Source organism: Lepidochelys olivacea (genome assembly GCF_965140295.1).
Source record: "Lepidochelys olivacea isolate rLepOli2 genome assembly, chromosome: 1".
Taxonomy (NCBI): domain Eukaryota; kingdom Metazoa; phylum Chordata; order Testudines; family Cheloniidae; genus Lepidochelys; species Lepidochelys olivacea.
Window position 1 is genome coordinate 244,661,701 of NC_140411.1, and position 24,361 is coordinate 244,686,061.

Here is a 24,361-nt window from a genome sequence, read left to right on the forward strand (position 1 = left end):
GCCACTGTCTCTTCCCTTTCAATCTAAAGCAGTTGATGATATTTTTTTATCCCATGATTCCAATTTTCTGTGTCTTTACAACAGCTAGGGGAGGTATTTGGATTTTCATGTACCAGGATAGAACTGCCAGACAGCTCCACTCTATTCCATCTGCTCAATCCACCTCTAGCCTGTAGTAGCTCTGGAATCCACGGCAGCTTTGGCAGAGCACTAGGACCAGAATAGGAACTGCTTTCTCATTTACCCTTCGGGGCGTGGTTGGCCTTAGACAAATTAAAAACCTTCTGCCTTACTGGTCATGCACTGTGCTAAGTGATAGGGGAAAGGGGATTTGGAAGACAGACTGTCAGGGGAGCCAAGGGAATAAAGAGAAAGGGACAGAGGATGAGGGGAGTGAAAGAATGAAAGGGAGAGTTCCCAACAGAGAGAAATGAAGGGTTTTCATGTGCTCTGGCTGTTGCATATTCTGTTCTGGTGGCTGAATAAACTTGGGATGCTGTTGCACAATCCCAAGAATCAGCCAAGAAGCACCCCTGGGACAGAGAAAAGGTAACAAGGGTATTGCTAATAATGGAAGGGGATAGAGGACAGATGAAAGACAGAAGGAAATAGGAATGTATTCAGAATATTAATATATATTAGATTTCAAATTAGAACCTGTCTGGATTCTGATTCCAAAAGGTCCTCTGCCTGCTACTCCAGTGATGGTCAAGCTATAAAAATAGAATACGCCATTGGGTAGTTGTGGACCTCTGAGACCAAATAATCCAGCGCATCTGAGAATGTGAAACTCACCACATCACCCCAGGATCCCCAGAAAACAATGCTGCTGGAATCTGACAACTCAGAGCTAAACACACTTGGAAGGTAATGCCATAATACCATCTGGCCCAAGAACGGCAGTTTCAATACCCCAATGGCATCATGCAAGTGCTGAGCTTTGTCTGCAGGAAGTTTTGTGGCTCCTGACAGCTGCCCATCTCTGAGATGCAGCAGATCTGATCAGTGACTAGAGATTAATTACCAGCTTGGTATCTCAGCTCCCATTTTCTGTTGTTGTTTTTGTTTTTAATTAACCCAACCTTCTGAGGGAGAGAGCTGAGCCCAGACAGCCTTCTGTTTAACTTCCTTCATGGAAGAAATTGCTAATGGACAGTGCTAGGGCTGGAGTGATTATTGGATCCTTTACATGAATTCACCTACATAAATCATTCTGCAGAAACTCATTTGTCTTAACAAGTTCTTGCGTCAATGTTCTCTTTATTATCTCATCTTAGAAAGGCTTGCTAGCTCTTTCCAGACGCTCAGTCCGTTAAAGAAGAGGGCAGAATGAAGAAAACTGACTAAGCATACTAAAAAACTCCCCTATGCTAGTGCACAAGTACTCTCACATTGTCTTTCTGCTTGTCTCTCTCTCGCTCTCCTGGTTTCCACTGCAAATCCAGACTGTAGTATCTTCCTCTGTGAATATTCCTAATGATTTAAATGGGAATACTTACAGCATAAGACACTAACATGGGTAAAAGTCTCACAGTCTAACCTTTAAGACGAAACATATAGCAAAATAAATGTTTTCCCTTTTGCTTATTTACGATGTATACAGACTGGCTCAGTGATTTCTCTTAAAAAATGGTCTCTCCCCTCCACCAGCAGCTGCTTGTTTTTAAATTAGAAATATCAGCTCCTCATTGCTCCCTTTGCTGGAGGATCCTGACAGGTTTTTATTTTTAGAGGCACCAAATAATGTTATCAGCCGGGGCTGTGAGTCACCCCCTGCTGTGTAAAATGATCTCATCCCTTCAGTTGGGAGAGCCACACCTCAGGTGCGACATCACTAATCAGATTCTCCAATGCTCTCTCATCAGTCTGCTCCAGGAAATTGGGGGAAGTGAGGACTTGACAGTTGTAATGCAGAAAACAAGCAGCAAAAAATAAAAACCCACTGGGGCTGGGAGAGGGGGAGGAGCAGAAGTATTTTCACATCAGAAAGGAGCACTAAATGGCAAAGCTTTTTTAAAAGGTGCTTTATGATTCACTTTGAGCTTGTTCATAATGGAAATTGGAATGGCGCTGAATGTATAAATGGACAGAATGGCCTGTATGGCAGCAGAAGCTGTGCCCACTTGGTAGAACCCGCTACTGTGCCCGCTCACTGGTACTGCCAAAATATTGCTGATGGATGACAGCTGTGCCACTGCATTGGGGTTTACAAACCCCACAGGGACCTGCAAGGGTTAATATCCTGCTGTGAGCCCATTTTGCCCCACCCACCAGAGGAGCTACAAAGGGGCAGGCTGGTGGAGGAGAATAGGTCTGAGAGAAGCTGGACTGGAGTCTGGAACTGGTCTAGGATTGATGCTGATCAAACCTCCCTGGAGGGACTGTAGGCTGTGACAGGGAAATATTTAGTGGCACTTGGGGCCCTGCCAATAGTCAGCAATACAGATTGTTTGCTACCAAGACTGAAGTGCGCCCCCCCCCCCTCCGCCCTTGTTGTTAGCTGTTCATCCAGCAGCTAAAACTTTGTTTATACCTGTGTTTGTTGCCCATGGAGCCACTAGAATACCAAGGGGCTTACCCTCCTTTCACTTTCACCGGTTGAAGGGAAATCAGATTTATTGACTTCCATTGAATCAGGTGCATTAACTTCAGTGGAGTTACTCCAGACTCTACTCTGGGTAAGCAAGATGAGAATCAGCCCACGTGTATCTGTATTCAGTTAATTCTGCAGAAAAATTGGCTTGGAGAGTGGTTTGACTGCTGTTTGGAAGCTGGTTTAAACAATCCTCCCTTGAAAGCCCTTACTAATTAAGCCTGGCTAAGAAAATCCAAGTGGATTCTTCAAAGCACAACACCCTATAGAGAAAGGAATTTACACCTAACAATCCAGTGTTGCAGAGTGCCAATCAGTCTTACTACCAAAAATATTTCTATGCCCAGCTACATGTGGAATTGCTAGGATTCCTCCACCATTGTAATCATGAGCTGTGTATTGACAGAGCACTGGCCAGAAATTACAGGGGTGAGTGGATTCTGTGTCAGTTTGAAGTACATGAATAGGAACTAGGAATATTGCAGGTGAATGGGCACAGGGCCATTAAGCAGCATTCCAATCTTGTAAAACAGGCCAGAAGTATCCTTGGTAGATGAATTTGGTATTAATTAGATTTTCTCACGGATGAACCTATTCTAACTTGGTACTACTGGAAACCATCAGGCTAAAATGACAAAGAACAGACTGTACAACTGGATGAAAAGTAGTTCCCTGGACAAGCAAACTTTGAAAACTGTTGGGGGGAGGGGGGTCAGTAACTAGTAATCAGCCCACACTCCTCATCTTGATGGGCAGGATAAAATTGAGCTGTCACTTCTCCAAATTCATACCAAGTTCTCTTTTATCCAAGTTCATATAGATGAAGTTGAAAAGCCTTTTCTGATGCATTTGGGAAACTTTTTTTTTCATAACTGATACGAATTTCAGTGCTTGGGAAAGTGAAAGATTAATAGCACTGGCTAGAGCCAGGCAGAACACAAGCAGGCCTCCCGTACGCAGATCTGCCAATTTCTACTTGCAGCACTTCAGATAATCTAATCCTGAGCTACCACGCAGTTCTGCCAATGCACCAGAATTCTGCCAATGCACCATTCTGTGCTAGCCCCATCCTGGTCTCCCACCCAATTCTGACAACATACCAGAATCCTGGCCTGTGCCATTCCCTGCCACTCCAGTCTTGGTTCTCTACACAGTATTGCCAGGTTTCAGAGTAGCAGCCGTGTTAGTCTGTATTCGCAAAAAGAAAAGGAGGACTTGTGGCACCTTAGAGACTAACCAATTTATTTGAGCATAAGCTTTCGTGAGCTACTACTGCTGTTACCAACAGGAGAGTGGGTTTGGGGGTGGGGGGGGGGAGAAAACCTGGATTTGTGCTGGAAATGGCCCAACTTGATTATCATACACATTGTAAGGAGAGTGATCACTTTAGATAAGCTATTACCAGCAGGAGAGTTGGGGGGGGGGGGAAGAAAACCTTTTGTAGTGGTAAACACCCATTTTTTCATGCTTTGTGTGTATAAAAAGATCTTGTGTACTTTCCACAGTATGCGTCCGATGAAGTGAACTGTAGCTCACGAAAGCTTATGCTCAAATAAATTGGTTAGTCTCTAAGGTGCCACTAGTACTCCTTTTCTTTTTACTGTATTACCAATGCATCTCAGTTCTGATCTTCAGTAACTTCTCTTCCAGTTGTGAGTGCTCCACTCCCTCTGCATTTTTTTTTTAAAGCTAACTCAGAACTCTGAATTCATCTCATTGCTGTCCTGCAATATTATCTTGCTATGCCAATTCTGGACTTCTTTGGAGCACAGATTTCCAGTCCTACTAGAGTGTGGTTTGTTTACAGTGTATAGAAATACTCACCAGGGAACAGACTGAGATCACCAAAGTCTCTTTGGTTCAAATTCAAGGCAGGTGCTCAATGAAGCCTGTAGAGGTGACCAGCCAATGCATGAACTTACTGTACCCCAAAGCTCTCTCCAGCTATCAGAGGGTAGAGGGAGCAGTGGAATGCCTGCTGGAGGTAGACAAAGCATGCCCCAGTTTCATTTTAAATATCCCCCATCCTGTTACTGTGGTAGCACCATCTTCAATGCCATGTGCTGAATATTTCTTTAAGGCTTATACTGAAACAAATATGTGGCTGCCTAGGATTTCACATTGGTCACTATACAGCACACCAGAACTTCACTGGAATGGCATGGAATGGAACCTAGATTCTCTTGCTCCAAAGGGCCTATCACTGAAGCTAAAGGAGAATCTCCACTAGCTGTTAGCAGTATAGGTTCTGTCACATGCAGTTGCACAGTTCTGATTCCATCCAGGAGAGGGAACTGGTTCACGTATACACTCTAGTCAGTATTTTACTCTCTCTGCCATCCCTTGCCCATGACAGTCTCACCTTGTCAGAAGCTCTTAATATACACTTTCTTCGGATTGGAATCTAATATCCAATCCTCCCCTTCTATCATAGGTTGTTTGTTTAAAAGGAGAGTCTATGCCACATAGCAGGATGCCCTTTTTCATATTCAAGCTTCTTCTGAGTCTGAGAAGCTCGCTCAACAGTAATTCCTAAGTCTGGCAATTTTTGTAGCAAAGATCTGTGAACAGGGCAGGGTGTTGATTTTGATGGATTAGAAACAGCATATATTACAAGTCAGTGAAATGTTAGCCCTTTTAAAATCCATTTTGTGAGGGGGTGGGTTCTCCGCCTCTGCCTTTTCTTACTGTTGTTGGCTAACTCACACAGATATACGTATGTGGGTGGGTGTGCATTTTCATGTACATTACACACACACACACACACACAAGATTTTATACCCTCCATACACACTGAGGACTTTACCCCCACCCCTGTGTACACACATTAATATACACTCATATGTGACTGATGTCCCATACACAGGTACACATGACTTTACACAGACACACATCCACATTCCTGCTCAACTTTACACATACACATTCTCCTCCTCACACTTCCAGCCCTTCCGCAGGAATCCATCTGGGCTCTGGTGATGCAATTCTTTATGAAAAACGAACATATTGTCCTAAATTGTGCTGCAAGGGCCTCACACTAGTTCCAGGATAATGTCCATGCTACTGCCACCATGCTCACTTCTACCACCAAGACACTGTGGGCAGCACAGCATTTCGCTTATAATGCTGAACAGTCTCTTTGCAACTCCTTCTGCCACTGGATGGGTTACAAGCTTCCTGTTTTTTACCAGGGCCGTTTTAAACAAAGGGCAACTAAGAATGGCGAGATCTTGGGGAAACTGCCCCCCTTTCTGTTGCTTGGCTGTCAGATGTCACCCGCAATGCCAGCTGCCTCTCAAGCTATTCTCCACCTGAGAGATTCCAAAACAACAGCAAATGAAAGAAAGCCTTAATAATGACGCCAGCTAATGAAGGATAGAGGTGAGGGCCCAAACCTGTGAGGCCTCCTCCTGCAATGGGAGAGTTGAGGGCATGCAGTACTTCACAAGATCAATGCTGAGAGACAGAAAGAGATCCAAGAAAAATCCAAGGCATGCTTTTCAGCTCAAACTGAATGTAAAAATGGCTCCTGGCTCCCATTCCGGAGCTCTTCCTTGCCACCTTTGCTATTACCAAGACCATGCTCGGGCAAGGAAATCCCCACTGAATGAACCCATCTGTGTGAAAAGGCTTTTAATTAAAGTTGTAAAGGAATTTCCGTAACCCAACCCTCTCCCATGTGAGAGATTACGGCATAGGATTACGTAAGAACCATGGGACCTGCCCATGAACCCAGCACTTAATGAACACCCTGGCAGGGATGGCATTAGCCCTGTGAGAATGGCAGGTTACAAGAAGACCCCTGTCCAAGGGGTTAATAACAGCTCACTGCTAATCAGACTGAGCTAATAAAATATGTCATGGCATCAATGCTATAATCACAAACAGGAGGGGCAGGAGATTGAGTGTTCTACTTATTACTGGAAATGCAAACCGCAATCCAGAATCCGTTAAGCCATGCGTTTCAGTTACGCAAGATCTCTCCTTGGCTAAGGCAGGGAAGGATGTGACAGTCCAAGTCTTTGATATTGCGAGCGTGACTCAATGCTGCATGCGCTGGTGTGCTTGTACTGGGGAACAGGGGGGATGGATGCAGTCGTCCACTGCATGGCTTTGCATTTGATTTTGGGTGCATCTCTGTGGCAAGGAGAAACTAAAGCTCACCAAGCTGTGGCTATTGAAGAATATGAACTGTCAGCTTGTTCACATGCTCAGCTGTGATAATTACTTTCTGCTTCTGTAACTCACTCGCAGCATCTAACTCAGTGGGAGGCTTTCCCTTTTACTCATGCAAGAAAAATGATTTTAGTGTGTGGCATGCCCTAGCCAGGCTATCTACAGTCAGGCCAGATTGAAACAGCAGAACTGATGTGGTTTTAAGCTACTCCCCTCTTGCTACCCATCGTCCCCTATGACCACCTCTTGGCTCACCATTCTTGGTAACAAATCAGGCCATCATTAATATATATATATATATATATATATTATCATCAACTCTTATTCAGTGATGTTCCATGCTATTTAGTACAAGCACTGGCTGCAGTCAGTAAATTCTGCTGGACATATGTGTAACATGCATTCATAGACCTAGGTACACAAGAGTATGCTTCTTTTATACTCAAACATTTATACTGTCCTTTTACACCCAAATTTACATCCACTCAACACCAATCCTTTTCTTTATTGTACTTGATTGACATAAGAAATGATAATAATGAACTGATGCTATGATCTTTGGGCCAAGTTCTAAGGTCCTTATTTAGACAAAAATCCTAACTTTAATCCACACAGGGAGTGAGCCAGGACTTCAGGATTTGACCCGATATTTTTCATACTATAGAAATTAATCACATACCATTTGAAGCTTTTTGTACTTTTTGTGTGTGTGTTCCCCTCATCTAGGTCTTTCTCTCATCTCATGGACCTTGGCATGCTGAAAGATGCTGGAGGAAAAGTTCAAATACTTGCCAGAATATTTAAATATGAATGCATGTGTGCTCTAATTGATTTGTAGACTTCAAGGCCACAAGGGACCATTGTGATAATTTAGTTTGACCTCCTGAAAAACAGGCCATAGAACTTCCCCAAAATGATTCTTAGGGTGTATCTTTTAGAAAAACATTAAATCTTGATTTTAAAATTACCAGTGACCGAGAATCCACAATGCCCTTTGTAAATTGTTCCAGTGGGTAATTACCTTCACTGTTAATATGTTACACCTTATTTCTAATGACTGTATTTGTCTAGTGCTTTTACTCCTGAAGGATCCCAAAGCTCTGTATAAAAGATAATACAGTGCATATACAGCCACCTCTGGTGTGAAACATGACAACTGGGTAACAACCCACAGCGATGTTACAGTTTAAGACTGGAAGTGAAGAACAATGGCCTGATTCTTCATTACTTTGTGCCTTGTTTAGTCATTTACCCCTGTGCAAAGATGGTGTAAAATGCTTTTCTGCTGATTTGGTAGCATTTGACACCCATTTTGCACTCATTTCACACAAGTATAAGTGACTCCTCGAGAAGCAAGGCAGTGGAGAATCAGACTCACTTTCATTGTACCAAGTTCGAACTGTAAGGGGAATATAATTACAGTAGGCTAACTGTGCCTACCCCATTGGAATTTGAACAGGGCACCAGGACTAATACTCCTGCTCTCCAAATAAATGTCATGGGAAGGGCTGCAATTGCTTAGGGTCTCTGTTTTATGTCACATCTGAAAGGCAGCATTTCAAAATGCTGCCCCTGACACCATGCTGGGTCATTGGTTCAATACTGATTCAGAAGGGAATGCCAGCTACAGAATCGTCACTCCCCCAGCACTCTGGGTTTTTCTTGGACATATTCTGACCAAGCCAAAATGGATTAGCTTATGAGATCTGACAAGTTCCCAGCCTGAGGTGGTATGATCTACTGAAATACACCGGGCATATACTAGTGTGCTCCTCCCTTAACTGGGGGCTTTGGTGGATAGTGGGATTACCTAAGGGCAGAGCCAGTACCAGTGAAGCGGTAATGTTAAATGTGTGTTGTCAATTATCTAACTTTTCACAGTGGTGTGTATCTAAGAAACCCCTGTAAAATTAAATTAAGAAAAAAAGAAAAACCCAGCAACTATATTAATGTATTATGAAGGTTAGAAATGTAAATGAACTAAAGGGTTGCACATTTCATTGCTTCTGTAGGCCAAGTTCACTGTACACACCAGGGGCTGCAAGCATCCTTCCATTACCTCCCACAAGCTCCCTGTGTGCTACCCTCCCATGCCCCTCTGTTCTGGGGACTCCCTTCAACCCCCCTTTCTTCCTCTTGTCTGGGGCTCTGTATATCCCCCATTTCACCCATTCCAAAGACCTCTGTGTTCCCCTCTATTCTCCCCTCTGTACTCCGATTCCTCCATACTGGGGTTCCTCATTCTCCCCTCTTGTCCCTCATTTCCACCTCATACTACAGCCCTGTGTTCCCTCCCTAACACCCTTTTGGAAGGGGCTCTGTGCATCCCCTATTCTCCTCCTGTAGCAGGGCTCCCTGTTCTAGCCACCCCTGTTCCATGTCTATGATGGGGTTTATAGACACCACACTAAGACTAAGGGAGTGATGGAGCAGTACTGGGACAAGCGGCCACTGCCCCTTAGTAGCTGCAGAGCATGCTCCAAATAGGGGACCTGCTAAAAAAGGGACTCGGACAGGCAAACAGGGAGAGTGAAGGAGAGGCTGTCTGCTGGGAAGAACTCAGTTTGCAGCTTCTGGGACAGAGTAATCAACAGGAGAAGGGTCTGGGCTGTAGGTAAGACCCAACTGGGAGGCCAGGGGCCTGATTCTTTGCCCTCCCCTGCTCCCTGACAAGGGAGACTAACTGGACACTGAGAAGCAAGCTGGAAAGTATCCATTTGACCTCTTAAACTGCTGAGGCTGATTGGGAAGCCTCTGCTAGGGAGGAGCAGAGTGCTGTGACCATGCCCCAAATGGAAGAGTGAGCCGGGAGGTAGGAAGTGGCCCAAGAGAAGCTGGTCTGGTCTATGAGCAAGAGGGGATTGAGACACTTCTCACTCTTTCTGCCTTGGTCCCTGGGCTGGGAGCCAATGGAAAGGGAGAGCTTGGATACCCCTACCTTCCTCACCCTGCAGCTGGCTGGGAGAACCCAGGGCGCACTGGGAATGACCGACCGTAATTTGGCTGCTAGGCCCATGGATTGTCCGGCAAGGCCATCCAAAGAGGTTGGGGACTGTTGAGCCATGACCTGCAAGTCCCTAAGTGAACCCCCCACCATTCCCTCTTTTCCCATGCCAGGGTTCTGTGTGCCCCATATACCTCATTCCTCATTTCCCCCTCCCCCACCCCATGGCCCTGCCATCATTACTTCTCTTTCTGTCTGGGGGAGAAGACCTTCAGGATGTCAACACAGTAAATTCAACTGGAGGATGGGCAGGGATGAGAATGATAGGGGTGGTTGTTATGCAGGAGAGTGTTAATAGGTGCTATCAACATAAGATGACTACTGGTGCATCCCCAGAATATGAGATGTCTCTGCCCCCACCTGCATAAGCTCACCTGTGGGAGCCCATCCCAGCCTGCGTGACTCCACACAGAGGGATCATCTCCGCTGGTGTCCTCATGTGTCCACAGTCATCTCCTCTCCTTTTCATCAGAGAAACTGTCACACCCTGATGGCTCCCTCCCTCAAAGGGTCCCCTGGGGAAGGCAGATCAGCATTGTGTATTGCTAATGCTGTTGCAAGCATTGCAGGGTATTTTGGAAAGGGTCACAGGTGTGAGTAAGTGTGGAATGGAGGATTCCTTTGCAGGTGGCAAGAGGCCGGGGGGGAGGGACGTCGGAAGAGAGCAGAAAACAGGTTAACTCCACGCTCCTGCTAGGCCCGAAGATAGGACGCTGACTCCAGCCAACTCAAGGCCAGGGCACACATCTGACTCTGCTGACTGCCAAGAAAGAGGGGAGCCCAGAATCCACTGAGCAGCTGTGAGAAAGAAAAACCCAACTGCACAGACCTGCACGGTGGTGAGGCCAGCAAAGAAGAAAACAAGGTCTAAAACTGCAAAGATTAAAAACACCGGCAAGAGGGGGAGCCAAGCCTTGCGTTCCTGAAGCTGGGGTCTTTTGAAAAAGCTAAAGACACCATGGAAAGCTGGTTTGGACTGGCACAGAGGGCATCAGGAGAAGAGGTCCCTGAACGAAGCACCCCACCCCCACCCCTCCCAAGGAGCCTGGAACTTAAAACCCTCCTAAAAGCTGAAGCAACTTAAAGATCACAGTGGACACCGGACGACCTGGGCCCAGGTCAGAACTCCCGTCCACTCTTCCCCCTCTTCTGCTTACACTACACCCAGGCTTGGCCAGCCTCGGGTAGAGAGTGTGTAATTATGAAAGTGTGTTAGGGCTCGGGGCACTAATGCTTTCTTCCTTCCTCTAAGTAACATGGGAAGCACCCATCACGCTCCGCTGTTATTTTATTATTTTATCAATAAAGCTTTAAAATTTAGACACTTGGTGTGTTATGTCAGCTCCTCCCTTAACAATCCTGTGGCCTCAGCTTAATCACCTGATGCTTCAGGCAGACTGGTAACAAAAATTTGTCATAAAACCCATGTCCGCTGCCAAGTCCCTACCGGACAGGGACAGCGCTCCACAAAACTAAGAGTGTCTGGCTTTAAAAGGGACAAATGGCTTCCCTATGCCTATAGGCCAAACGTTGACAATTACAGACATGGTTGAAGCTGCTGGGTCTGCTAACCAAATGCCAGGAGCTCCATGTGTCCCCCATTTCTCCCTTTTGGTTTTTCCAATTTCACAAAAATCAATAGGGTTTAGTCCATTGATGCCAAGATCCCACATACCCTGAAATCTTGCAACTGATCAAATGTGGCATTCAAAAGTTATCGTGTTACATCCAGACAGAAAAATGTCATCACTGGTGCTGGATATGAGGCAGGGGAGTATCTGCGTGTGCAAAGGGCCATTAAGCACCCTCCCCCTTTTTAAACATGAAGGCCATGCCCCCTTGCTTTTGAGAACCTGATCTCAACAGGGTCACAAGCTGAGTGGACTGTTAAGGTCAATAAGTGTCTTTTTACTTGTTGGGCTGTCAACAATACATGCTGGGTTGGGGGGAAGGGGTGGCACATAGATCCCCTGCCACATGAGGAGAATGAGGGACTGTGGTATCGGGGGAAGGGAGAAATGTGGAGGGCAGGGGAGGAAGTGGTGAATGGGGGATACATAGAGCCCCTGACCTGAGGAAGGGGTTTGCAGAGAGTCCCTGAAACAGAGTGGGATGGGAGGTAATGGAAGGATATGAACAGCCCCTGGTGTGTGCAATGAGATCAGCCTACAGAAGCAATGAAATGTACAGCCCTCTAGTATGGACAAAGCAAGTTGTACTTTAGCACATGCTAAGCTAAGAGTTGGAGCCTAAGGTTCACCTTGCCCAGCTAACACATGTTAAGATAGGTTTCAGAGTAACAGCCATGTTAGTCTGTATTCGCAAAAAGAAAAGGAGTACTTGTGGCACCTTAGAGACTAACCAATTTATTTGAGCATAAGCTTTCGTGAGCTACAGCTCACTTCATGTTAAGATAATACTTAGTCCTGCCATGCGTGCAGGGGACTGGACTAGATGACCTCTTGAGGTCCCTTCAAGGCCTATGAATCTATAAAAATACAACTTTTCCTGTCTTCTCTAGTGTTTTAGAATGTGTTAGTTAAAACACATTTCAAGTATAAATCTTTTGTCCTCATCTAGACAAGACTTTAGAGCTTGTAGGCCTGATTCACCAGTGCAATACTCCAGTTTTATGCTGTTGATGGAATTATACTGGTATAAAACTGGAGTAATGCAGTGGTGTGTAAGAGAGTGCAGTTGCTTCCCGAACTGATGCTGGCTTTCTTTTAGTGTTGCAAAAACAACTTGAAATGGGGAAAAGCTGGCTTTAGACTGGGAGCTTTCACATTATTTTTAAGAGATGCAGTTACAGAAAAGCTGTCTGGATGGAGCATGCAGATTTTTCAGAACTGTTGGTGTGCTATGCTGATGAGTCATAAGCTGCAGTTCATGATCACCATTGAGAGTGTGCTAGGCACTGTACATTCACATAACAAAAACCTGATTCTTGCCCTAAAGAGTTTATACACATCCCTGTTCAAACATGCATATGCTTATCAATATGTTAGATTAGGATACTGAGTCAACTCCTTTCCAGCTCCTAGCACAATAGGATTCTAATCCATGACTGAGGCTCCTAAGTGCTACTACCATGCAAATAATATATAATAACAATGCAGGAAATAACCAGGATTCCTGAACTTTCTAGCCATGTGGAAGCCATGATAACTAGGGATATAACGGTGGAATAATATTTCCAAAGTGAGCAAGTGTGATGGGGAAGATATCTCTGCATCCAGCTTGTACAAACAGCTCCTATCTTGGCAGAAATGAAGGGCCAGTAGCCAATGACAATGCAGCTATGTAGGGGGCTCAGAGGGAGAGATCAAACCCTTCCTGCTTGAGTAACACAAAAGAATCCTCGGGAGAATCTTGAAAACAATTGACTCTGACATCTTAAGTGACTGAGTGAGAAGATGTACAAAGAGGTTGGTAAATTAGCAACAACTTGAATTAACTTGCTCTGATGGTGCTGCAGATTTTAGTCCCAGAAAGAACACAAGGCCACAGTATGATCTCAGAAATGCCTACGCAAATCTAGAGTAACTTCACTGAAGTAATTCCAGATTTATACTGGAGTGAAATCAGAATCTTGCTCTCAGAGTTATTAGGCTGGTACAAACTACGCTTTACCCCAGTGCAGAAGGTCCACACTAAGGAGTTGCATTGGAGTAGCTACACTAGTGCAAAACCCCTCGGGGTAGTCAAGGCTTTGGGAGAAGATTTTGGTATGTGGTCTGTGAATGTGAACTGAGTACAGCAGGTTTGGTTCCATAATTACAGGAGAGAGGAGGAGAAATCTGAAAAAAAAAATGGAGATGGGCCCTATATTTGAATAAATGTACATAAGGATGGCCATACTGCGTCAGACCAATGGTCTATCTAGCCCAGTATCCTGTCTTCTTACAGTGGCCAATGCCAGGTGCTTCAGAGGGAATGAACAGAACAGGTAATCATCAAGTCATCTTCCCCATTGCCTATTCCCAGCTTCTGGCAAACAGAAGCTAGGGACCTGCCTATCCTGGCTAATATAGATGGACCTATCCTCCGTGAACTTATCTAGTTTTTTTCTTTAACTCTGTTATAGTCTTGGCCTTCAGAACACCCTCTGGCAAAGAGTTCCACAGGTTGAATGTGTGTTGTGTGAAGAAATACTTCCTTTTGTTTGTTTTAAACCTGCTGCCTATTCATTTCATTGGGTGACCCCTAGTTCTTGTGTTATAAGGAGTAAATAACATTTCCTTATTTACTTTCACCACACCAGTCATGATTTTATAGACCTCTATCATATCCCCCCTTAGTCGTCTCTCTTCCAAGATGAAAAGTAATGTAATGGGAATGGGTTTCACTTGCCTCCCATGACCAAACCCACATTTACCCAAAAGGCTCATCTGAGAAGGTACCATGAGGACTTTCTCACTTGAGCAGGTATAGTGTGAGCCACCTTGAAGATGCACCTCCTAATGGACTAGAACTAGAAAGCAGAAGAACTAGATAGAAACATCTTTTCTAAGGAAAAACTCAGAATTTGAAGGAAAAAAATCCCGAAATGAGTCAAGGCCCTAATACTGCAAGAGTAGCTAAGATCTGCAATGTTTTCATGCCTGTAGTTTTCTCCTGTCCTTGAAAGTAAAGCAGTTTTTTGTTCTGTTTCAATCTCCCTCATGAAGATTATAGCAACAGCCTATCCTCCTGCTAGGTCCCTAGTCAACAAGGGAAGAGACACTCCCCCAACCTCCTATGTGAAGCCATGGGAAAGAAGGGGCTCCATTTGGCTGTTAAATTCTTCCTTAGATGCCCAGTGAGCCTGAGAAGCAATTTTCCAACTGTTTATAACTTACTGTTTTCAAGACATGGCTAGGAGACTATTTCTTAGGGAGAACCAGCCCCATAACAGGTCATCAGATTTGGAGGTGTTATTCAGCCATTTTGAATTATTGATGAGCAAGTAAAACAAAAAAAAATCTCCTTTTTTTTCCTCAACTAGGAAATTGTGTGTGGGATGGTGGGTGTTGTCACTTTTTCTACTCACAATCAGTTGAAGGGTTTTTTTCCCCTCAAGATTTCATACCCCTGTGTCAGATGAGACCAATCATAGAATGTTTCGGTCTCACCTAAGAAAGTTATAACTTAAGAGCATGTGAAAAAAGGGGGTAAGCAATGAACATAATCTTAGCTTTTTCTCCCAGCAAAAGCTATAACAATAATTCCTGAATATGCAACAGGATGATGGTTCACATGCAGTAGGTAAAGAATATAAAGGTATACCAAATGTGCAAAAATGTCTTTATGACCCTACAGAAACAAACCTCCTACAGCCCTAAATTATAATACCATTAAAAAAGTTACAAACCTATTACATGAAGAATCTGCACAATGTTGCTTAATGGCTTTTCCATTGTTCACTGTTATTTCTGTGATGCATTGCTATCTATTGCTATTGTCAGCACTCAAGAGAAAATGTCATTTAAACATTGTGTATGTTTGTGTATGTGAACACACACATGCACACACAATCTGCAGCAGATCCTCAGCTGGCGTAAATTGGCATAGTTCCATTCAAGTCAATGCAGCTGTGCTGTTTTATACCAGCTGTGGATCTGCTTTTCTGCGTATAAAAATAGAAACTAAATACCGTCACTTTGATCTTGGTCATAAATGAACACTAATGTACATTCAAACACATTCTCATGCACACATGTATGCATGCCCACTTATATACACACAATCATCTTACTAATTATGACAATAAATTTATGCTGCTTCCTTAACTGGAGCTTTTAAGAATACTTAGCTCTTACCTAGTGTTTTTCATCTCTATGTCTTCAAGTGCTTTACAGCAGAAAATAAGTATAATTATACCCATAAATAGGTGAAGTGATTTAGTAGGTCATTGGCAGTACTGGGGATAAAGTTACATCTCTTGATTCCAAGTCCAGTACCCTAGCTCAGGAGTTCTCAAACTTTTTTTTGCTGGGACCCCCTTTGAAAACATTTCAGGCTGTTATTACCCCTTCCCCCATATCATGCTACCCTTACTTCTGCGCTGCTGCTGGTGGCGGTGCTGCCTTCAAAGCTAGGTGGCTGGAGAGCGGCAGCCACTGGCAAGGTGCCCAGTGAAAGCAGTGCAGAAGTAAGGATGGCAATACTGTGACCCCCCCTACAATAGTCCTGTGACCCCCTTTTGAGTCAGGACCTCCAGTTTGAGAAACACTGCCCTATTGGATATTGCCTCCCGAACTGAGCCACACTGCAGAATAAATTCTATAGCCAAGATTCACATCTTCCTATCCAAGGTTTCACTGAGCACAACAGCCACATCTGGAGGGAATGCTAGAATACTATTAACTTAGCTTATGTTAGGCTACAGATCTTTTGGGGGAAAAATACATATTTTCCAGAGTTTACATGAAAGAAATTGGAGGAAAAAAGCCACAGTGCAACCTCATTTTAATCTGACCTCATAAATGATTCCTTCCCCTTTTGCTTATTTATTCTTCGTATTCTTCTACGGCCATGGATCACAAGCTACTGGTAATTTTATAACAAATGAAATATTTTTCTATCTGTTGCACAAAATACATTTCTGGCTTTCTATAGTGTTTTTCCTAAGGGGGAAATCAAAGAAGGTTTCTTACCAGAGATAAAGAGAGAGAAATAAACCATAGCTGAACTCAGAAACAAAGAGAGAAAGAGCAACATAGCTAGGGAGACACAAAGAAAATAACAGGCAAAACAGCAAGACAAATTAAAAAAAAAAAAAAAACAGGGGAAGCAAACCAAACAAGAAGCAGAAAGATTAAGATAGACAGCAGAGCTCTTTTCAGACTCTCTCTTGCACTAGGATTTCATGGCACGCAAAAACAATCAAAGGAGCAGGATCTGGATAGGCAAAGTGTCATTGCAACCTGGTATGTGTGTGCATGTGTACGGGCATGTATTTTTGAACCACTAGTGAGAAACTGAAATGAATAAAAGCGCAACCTTGCATAGATGATAGTCTCATGACCTGGCATGCTGCTAGGTCTAGAAGTAAATTTCTGAGCTCTGACTAACTCTGACCCATACCTCAGTTAACTTTGCATACAGTGCATGTAAAAACATGTATAATCATTGCATAATGTAAATACCATCTCAAATGCCCCACAGACTCTATCTCTAGGTTATAAAAACAAGGATTAACATTATACAAATTCAATTATTTATAAAGTGTGTGTGTGTGTGAGAGAGAGAGAGAATACACGAATGAAGACTAATTTTAACCCACAAAAACCAAGACACTGGACTATCAGTTGTGCCACTGAGTATAGTAGGAATCTCAGCACAGCGAGTGACCTTCCATACCACATCTGCTGCAATGCACAGGCACAGCAGAGAGGGTTATATGAATGGAATGGGTCCCCAAATGGTACCATTACCTGGCATTGATGTAGTGTTTCTTGCTAAAATGTACACTGTACCATTAGCAGTCACTGATGCAATGCGCCTCTGGCCAAGATTACCCATGGTTCTGCTAGCTTCTGGCCAGTATTTCCTGCCTCACCATTAGCAGGAATTGATATTGTGATCTTCTGGTTGGTATTTTGTGTGGCTTCATTACTGGCCATTGAGACCCTGTCTTAGCAGGAATTCCCAATGGTTTCATGAACAGACATATTCACCCTTTCACTTTGGACAAGATTTTATTTTACAACATTCCCAAGCAATAAGGGATTAACCCTTTTGTTTGTGATTGGATGGCAGTAAAAATGTTGCCCATGAGCCCACTCCTCCTAAAGATGGGAAGTAAAATTGTGCCCTAACCCTGTGTCTGCGTAGGAAAGTGATACCAAAAGAGCCAGACCAACAAAAAGTTCAATTATATGCAAGAATGCACTGAGCGCACAATCTACGTGATCAGAGAGCATCCAACTGGCTGTAACAAAACATGTAGCTGAGTGCAATCGAAACCAAAATAGAAGAAGCCTGTCTGCATCCCATGCCCATCTTCATTTGACCACTGGATGTTGTCTGGTATTTACCGTACCTTAGGCCATGGCCTCTCCTGTCCATAGGTCAGTACATCACTGCCATAGGCACTGACACCTTGTCCTTCTTATTGGGATTGCCTTTGACATCATTTCTAGGCACTGACTGCCTGTCCCCCTGGCCAGGATTTCATAGAGAATCATTACTTGCAGTTGCTTCCCTGGGTATGTCTACAATGCAATTAAAACCCTGTGGCTGACCCATGCCAATTGACTCCGGCTCACAGGGCTTGGGCTAGGGGCTGTTTAATTGTGGTGTAGACATTCGGGCTCAGACTGGGGCGCAGGCTCTAGGACCCTGCAAGGTGGGAGCGTCTCAGAACTCAGGCTGCTGCCTGAGCCTTGATGTCTACACTGCAATTAAATAACCCCTTAGCCCAAGCCCCGCAAGCCCGTGTGTGTCAGCTGGCATGGGCCAGTCACAAGTATTTAATTGAAGTGTAGTCATATCCCCTGGGTCCCCAGTTGGTACTTCCCATGATTTCATTACTAGGCACAGATACTTTCATGTGCTAGCATTATTAAAGCACTAATGCCAGTCCAGCCCTGCCTCTGGGATTTCTTTCCAGGGAATGGCACTCTGTTGCTCTGGCATGGGTTTTGTATGGTATCAATTCCGCAAATGCAGGTGCTGGCTCTGTGACTGGGATTGCCCATGGCATCATTGCTAGGCATTCAAACTCTATTCTTGCAGCTAGGATTTCAAATGATATTGTTTCTGGACATGGACTTTTTGTCCCTCTAGCAGGTATTTCTCATGGTATTGTTACCAGCCATTAACTCCAATCCCTTTGTCTGGAATTTTATGTGGTGTCATAACCAGGCACTGGTGCAGATTTTACATGATCATTCAATTCATTTCATACTGTGGATTTTTGGAACCATTACGGATATACCTTAAAATGGGATATAGATAGCCTCAAATAGTTTATTTTCATTTTCCTCCCTCTTGAGCTATTTAGTCAAATTAAATGTTGTTCTTAAAATGTCTGTGAGCTTTTCTACATCGGGGCTTTAGCCATCAATGTAGCTGCGGTGATGTAACTCTCTACCATCTGAAACTAGGGTAAGCCACATTGCTGCAAGTCACTGCTTACACATCTACAATAGGTTTTGCATTGGGGCAATACCAGTGCAGCTAAAGCAGTGGCTCAAACCCCAATGTAGTCAATCTCTGAGACAGTTAGTGCATTTCTTCTGCATTTCATCCCCAAAATGAAATGCATGGGGATTTGTGGTGTGCAAGGAATGCAGGATTATTGCAGTATTTTTATTATTTTTACTGGTGCAATGCGCAAATATGGCAAAATATGTTAATAGTGATAATAAACCCACAAAATTTACAGTAATTAATTGAAATCAGTGGGATTTTGTCTAATGCCTTTACCCTGGAGATAATCCATAAAAAGAACATTAATGCATAGTTTAAAAAGAAAAATTATGGAAAGCAGCACTTCTGCATATGCAGTAGCTTCATTTTAAAGTTACGTAATTAGGCTTTTTAAATTAAACAAAAAATGTAGCACATGGCCTCTGTCCATAGCAAAGACTAAGTGGGTGTAACATCTAGCTCTCTCAAACCATGTCTTAGAATCATAGAATCTCAGGGTTGGAAGGGACCTCAAGAGGTCATCTAGTCCAACCCCCTGCTCAAAGCAGGACCAATCCCCAATTTTTGCCCCAGATCCCTAAATGGCTCCCACAAGGATTGAACTCACAACCCTGGGTTTAGCAGGCTGATGCTCAAACCACTGAGTCTTCTTTATTACAGGGTAAGATAAAACTACCCATCTGATACATCCCAACAAAAATAAAATAAAACTGGTTTCAGCTCAGTGCAAATCCAAATAGTTTATAAACCCTTGGAAAATGTGGTTTTGTAAAACTGTACCATGAGATGCTTCTTGCAGGAGAGATGGTCTTGTGATCCAAACATAGAGCTGAGATTCAGCTGAACCAGGTTTTGTTCTGGGCTGTGTCACAGGCATCGAGTGTGATGCTGGGTAAGTCACTTTGTGTCTTTGCTTCACCCTGCTTCACATAAACAGGGATAATAACTCTGCCTCAGATTAATATATGTAAACTTCAGTGAGATCTTTGGATGGAAGATTCTATAGATGTTCAAAGTATTTGTATCACAATTTATAATTATTCTTTATATGACAAAGGACTTTGCCACCTAAGCAGTAGGAGCAAATTCTGCAGTCCTTACTCAGGCACAGCTCCCATTGGGGGAATTTCATTTGTGTAAGGACTGCAGGATTTGACCCATTTAGACTCAAGAGGCCAAATTAATCTCTGCTGGATTTCTCTGGTACATACAATGAAGCATCTCAAGGGACTAGCAATGAAGGGTGTTCTTCTGATAAAGATAAGGAGGAAGAATTATACCCAGTACATTTGGGGATACTTTAGAATGGTCTCTTAAGACAAGAGGTTGCCTAATAAGGGTGATCTGAGGCATGCTAATTTGGGAACCTGTATTTCTGCGGCAACACATTCCAGAATGACTGACCTTATTTTTTGTTTTTAAAGCAGTAATTGAGGCACTTATGCAATAGACTCCTAGGTAGAAAGAGATATATGCCACAGGATAATAATCAGACTAATTCCTGCTGAGAAATATCTATGTAAATCTTTTCTCCTACCTCTCCTTTCATAGGTAAGTTCTGCATTGACGTTCTCACTGACATGCACCAGCAATTAACTGTCCTCTGCATACCTGATGAATTTCCCCCCCCCCCTTTCCAGAGAAAAGTTTGGAATGCACAGATTTTTTTATTTAAAATGTAGATTTTTTTTTTTACTGCTGAGAAGAAAAATAATAAAATGAATGACCCCAAACTTTATTAAAAACAAAGGGCCTGTGTTTTTCCGCAGGCCCCTTGAGGTCAAGATGGATAGTCACTTGTCTAAAAGCTTAGCTGTTCACTTCCATCCAAGGTTTATGGTGAGCTGGCTCATGAGGGATCTCAACCGTGGCCCAAAATACGAGAGACCTCTGGGTTGTGCCTGAGGTGGGAGGGAGCATTACAACTGTATTTAAACAAGCTGTCTGGGCCCTTCAGTTTTGTGACAAACTGATGAAGTTCCACTGTTAGGCAATAACTGACCTGGTACTTCTTTTAAATCACTTTAAGCCCTGCTTCCATCCATCACATTCCTATAAGATCTGATTTCTGTTCCATTTAGAGTGGCCATTTTCTCTCCTGATTATTATTCAGGTCTTACAGTCCTGGTCAGAAAGACCAGGGGAGGGAGAGGAAATTTAAGAGAACATTGGATTTTAGAAATTATAATATGGCAATACCATGACTGGGGGTATGGGGGAAGGAAGGAGGTGAAAAATCTTTGCTATCTAGGGTCCTTTCCACACACCATGTCTTCTGAATCAAATTTCCGCTATTGTTGCGTAAAAGCCTAAATGCAACTCTGAAGTTGGCCAATTGGATCTTAGTGAATACTAGGCACACTGTCAAAAGGAAGTGAAAGATCCTCCACATGCAAGATGCCTTTAGATTAGATTTTGTTATCTCTTTGATTTCCCTCTAGCATTTGCAGAGGAGAGAGGATGAAACCCAGTGTACCTAATCAATAAAAGACAATGAACCTGCTAAAGTGAGGAGTTTAGACCTTTTTCAATCTCATAAATTTCTTTTTATACAAAGATTTTGGTTTGCCTAAGATATAGGAGGAAATAGAAGCAGGCTATTTTAATCCTCCTGAGTGAAGAGAGCTTCAGGGATTGCTATGTTATCCCTGGCAGCAGTCCTGATTTTTCACAAATCACTGTGTATGTGTCAGAGATCAGCAGTGTCCTTAATGCTCCTCGGCGTGTGCAGTTTGATATGACATAATAAGAAATTTACAGGATTTTTTTCCCCAAGCAAACCCCACTGCAAAAATGCAAGGTTTATAAAGGAGATATTCAGACTTGTGCATTGAAACTGACTCTTCAATCTGTCTAATGACGTATGTGAGAAACTATATTCAGATGAAAGGAAAACCTTGCCAATGTTATGTACCTAATATTGGCTTCACTGCAGGGATTCACTGTTCAAAAACAATGCGCTTGATTCTGCACTTATATGGGTTTCACAGTGGTGTAACTCCACTGAATTTATTCTGAATTTACAGTAGTATACAGGAGAACAGAATCTGTTCCTATGTGTTTTTAAATCTTCTTACAATGCATAGTGAATAAGGGCCCGCTCCTGCAATGGTTTACTATCCAGCATAGCACTTACTACCATGAGTATTGCCACTGAGCTCAGTAAGTAGGGTTTTCAGGATTGAGCCTGCAAATTATAAGCTTTTAGAGGCTTTTGGTGTGAAAAGTATATTGTACATATAAGGTGCGATATAAATTACTTTAATTGTCATTTCTGCATCACTTCTGACTTAGTCATGAGCCAGACCCTCAGCAGGTGTAAAGCACTGAGAATATAGCCTCATGTTTCTAACTGCCCTTCTGTATTCAAAACAAACACAGCAAGGAAGGGTTCCTTTTCTGGAAAAAGAGGGAGAAAAAAACCCATGATCTGGGCTCAGAACTGTGCTGAGGAGGATCTTTTTTGCTTCAACAACATCAGGAAGAAACGGATACACTTTAATCTAGATGAGAAACAGTTTTGGTTTTACCATCAATGTGAGCTTCTTTGTTATATGCCATAGGCATATAAGCATTCTACATGCTCTTTCTTCTGTTCCTAAATTTACTTACTCTGACTTTTGACCAGAAAAGACCCTGCTGTTTCCAAACCACTTAAGTAAAGGCAGATCAGATATCTAGCTCAGTTGTAATTGCAAGCTGGTGAGCTGATGGGACTTACTGGCTGCATAAAGCAGAAAATTTAACTCTCCAGTATTATTCTCTTTTGGTGTTGGACTGCTAGTCCTTGTATACTATCCGTACACACACATATCATTATTAGCATTCAGTATTAGTATTCATGCTATCTCTGTTAGGCCAGCAAAAAATACTTTCTCCCTTTAAAAAGCTGGACAGGTGACAGACACTTCTTTGGGGGGGGGGGCTCTAAACCCAGAAAACTGAGATGGGCACCCTAAATATCATAACTGGATAACATCTATGTTTATGTGTATGCATAGTCCTGATATGTAATATACTAAGGCACCCCCACAGGTGAGAAAATCCCCTCTGTGTCAGACAGGGACGCTTTTTTTCCAGCGACCAGCCGCACAAGCCTGATGAAAACAAATCCTGCCACACGGCCGCCGCTGTCCTTTGCAAAGCCTCCTTCCCTGCCTTGCCTACACTGAGATCAGCTGCGAGCAGAGACTTGTTTATTTGTGACAGAGAACAGCCCGAGCACGGGGCTGGCGTGTGTGCCCCGAGCGGGCTGGATGCGACCAGGGACAGCAGCCACACACACCAACCGACGACCCAAGCGGGAGGAAAGCGGCTGGTGCCCTTCGGAAGCAGCAGCCGCGCGGCTCCTTGCGCTCCCGCTGGAGAGCACAGCTAGGGAGGGATTCCCCCACCCACCCCCGCATTTTCCGTGGCAGGGAGCCGCGGGGTTACATCCCAGTTACCTCGTGGCGCTCGGCCAGGAAAGAGCCATCGGTCTCCCCCCACCCCCACCCCCACTTACTCTGGTCGCCTGCTCAGGGCGCCTTTGCCGATGGCCGCGGCGGGTTTGTGCTGGAGGAGGGCGGCGCAGCAGCCCCTCTCCCTGCTGTCCTTCTCCGGGTGGTGCTGATGGGGCTGGAGCGGGGGGTGCTGGTGAGCGGGAGCCCGGCTGCCGCCGCCGCCGCTGGGGCCCGGCTGAGCCTGCCTGCTGGGGAGCGGCTGCGGCGCCGGGAGCTGTTGGGGGTGCTGAAGCGGCGCCGGCTCGGGCTGCGGCGGGGGAGCCGGCGGGCGCGGCGGGGGCTCGGCGGCGGGAGCCGGGTGCTGCTGGCGGAGGCTGCGGTTCTCGGTGCTGAGCTCGTCCAGGCGCCGCTCCAGCTCGTCGATGCGCTGGCGCTGGGTGTGGATGAGGCTCTGCTGGTTCTGCACGATGGCGGTGAGCTCCTTCAGGTAGAGCACGGCGCGCACCGGGTTCTCCAGCAGGCTCTCCATGCCCCGGGCCCGGGCCCCTCCGCCCGCCGCGCGCGCACACACCCGCTCCCAGCAAGGCCGGCTGGCGCCAGCCTCTGCCCCCTCGCGTCGGGCGCGGGCGGAGAGAGGCGCGGGGGGAGGTCTCCTCGGGAGGGCCCACCCCCTGCTACTGGAGGGACAGCCCCTGCGAGCGCCGCGCAGGTAGCCGGGGCGGGGGAGGGGGCTGGGCAGGGAACAAAGCGAAGGGGCTGGGGAGAGGCAGGTGGGACGGAGAGGGCGTGGCTCGGGAAGGGAGAAGAGGAGAAAAGAGGGGGGTTGGAGGGGGAGCAAGGAGGGGAAGTCCCCCTCCCCCATGGCTCCCCTTTCCCGCCCCTCGCTGAGCTAGTGCCCAGGGGGTTGTGCTCCAGCCTGCCTTTTCATGGCTGCAGAGAAAGTTACTTTGCAGCTCAGACCACTTCCTTCTCCATGTGATAAAGTCATGGCCCAAACCAAGGGGGAGG

At 44.7% G+C, this 24,361-nt stretch overlaps 1 protein-coding gene across 1 annotated transcript in view; it reads right to left on the minus strand.

Annotated features, from left to right (window-relative positions):
- The window catches only part of IQSEC3 (IQ motif and Sec7 domain ArfGEF 3), a 125,462-nt gene extending 101,570 nt beyond the window's left edge, over nucleotides 1-23,892 (minus strand). The window contains exon 1 of the mRNA XM_084637350.1: nucleotides 23,416-23,892. Coding sequence (XP_084493476.1) covers nucleotides 23,416-23,882 — 467 coding nt within the window. The 5' untranslated portion in view covers nucleotides 23,883-23,892. The remainder of the gene's footprint in view (nucleotides 1-23,415) is intronic.
- Between the last annotated feature and the right edge of the window lie 469 nt (nucleotides 23,893-24,361).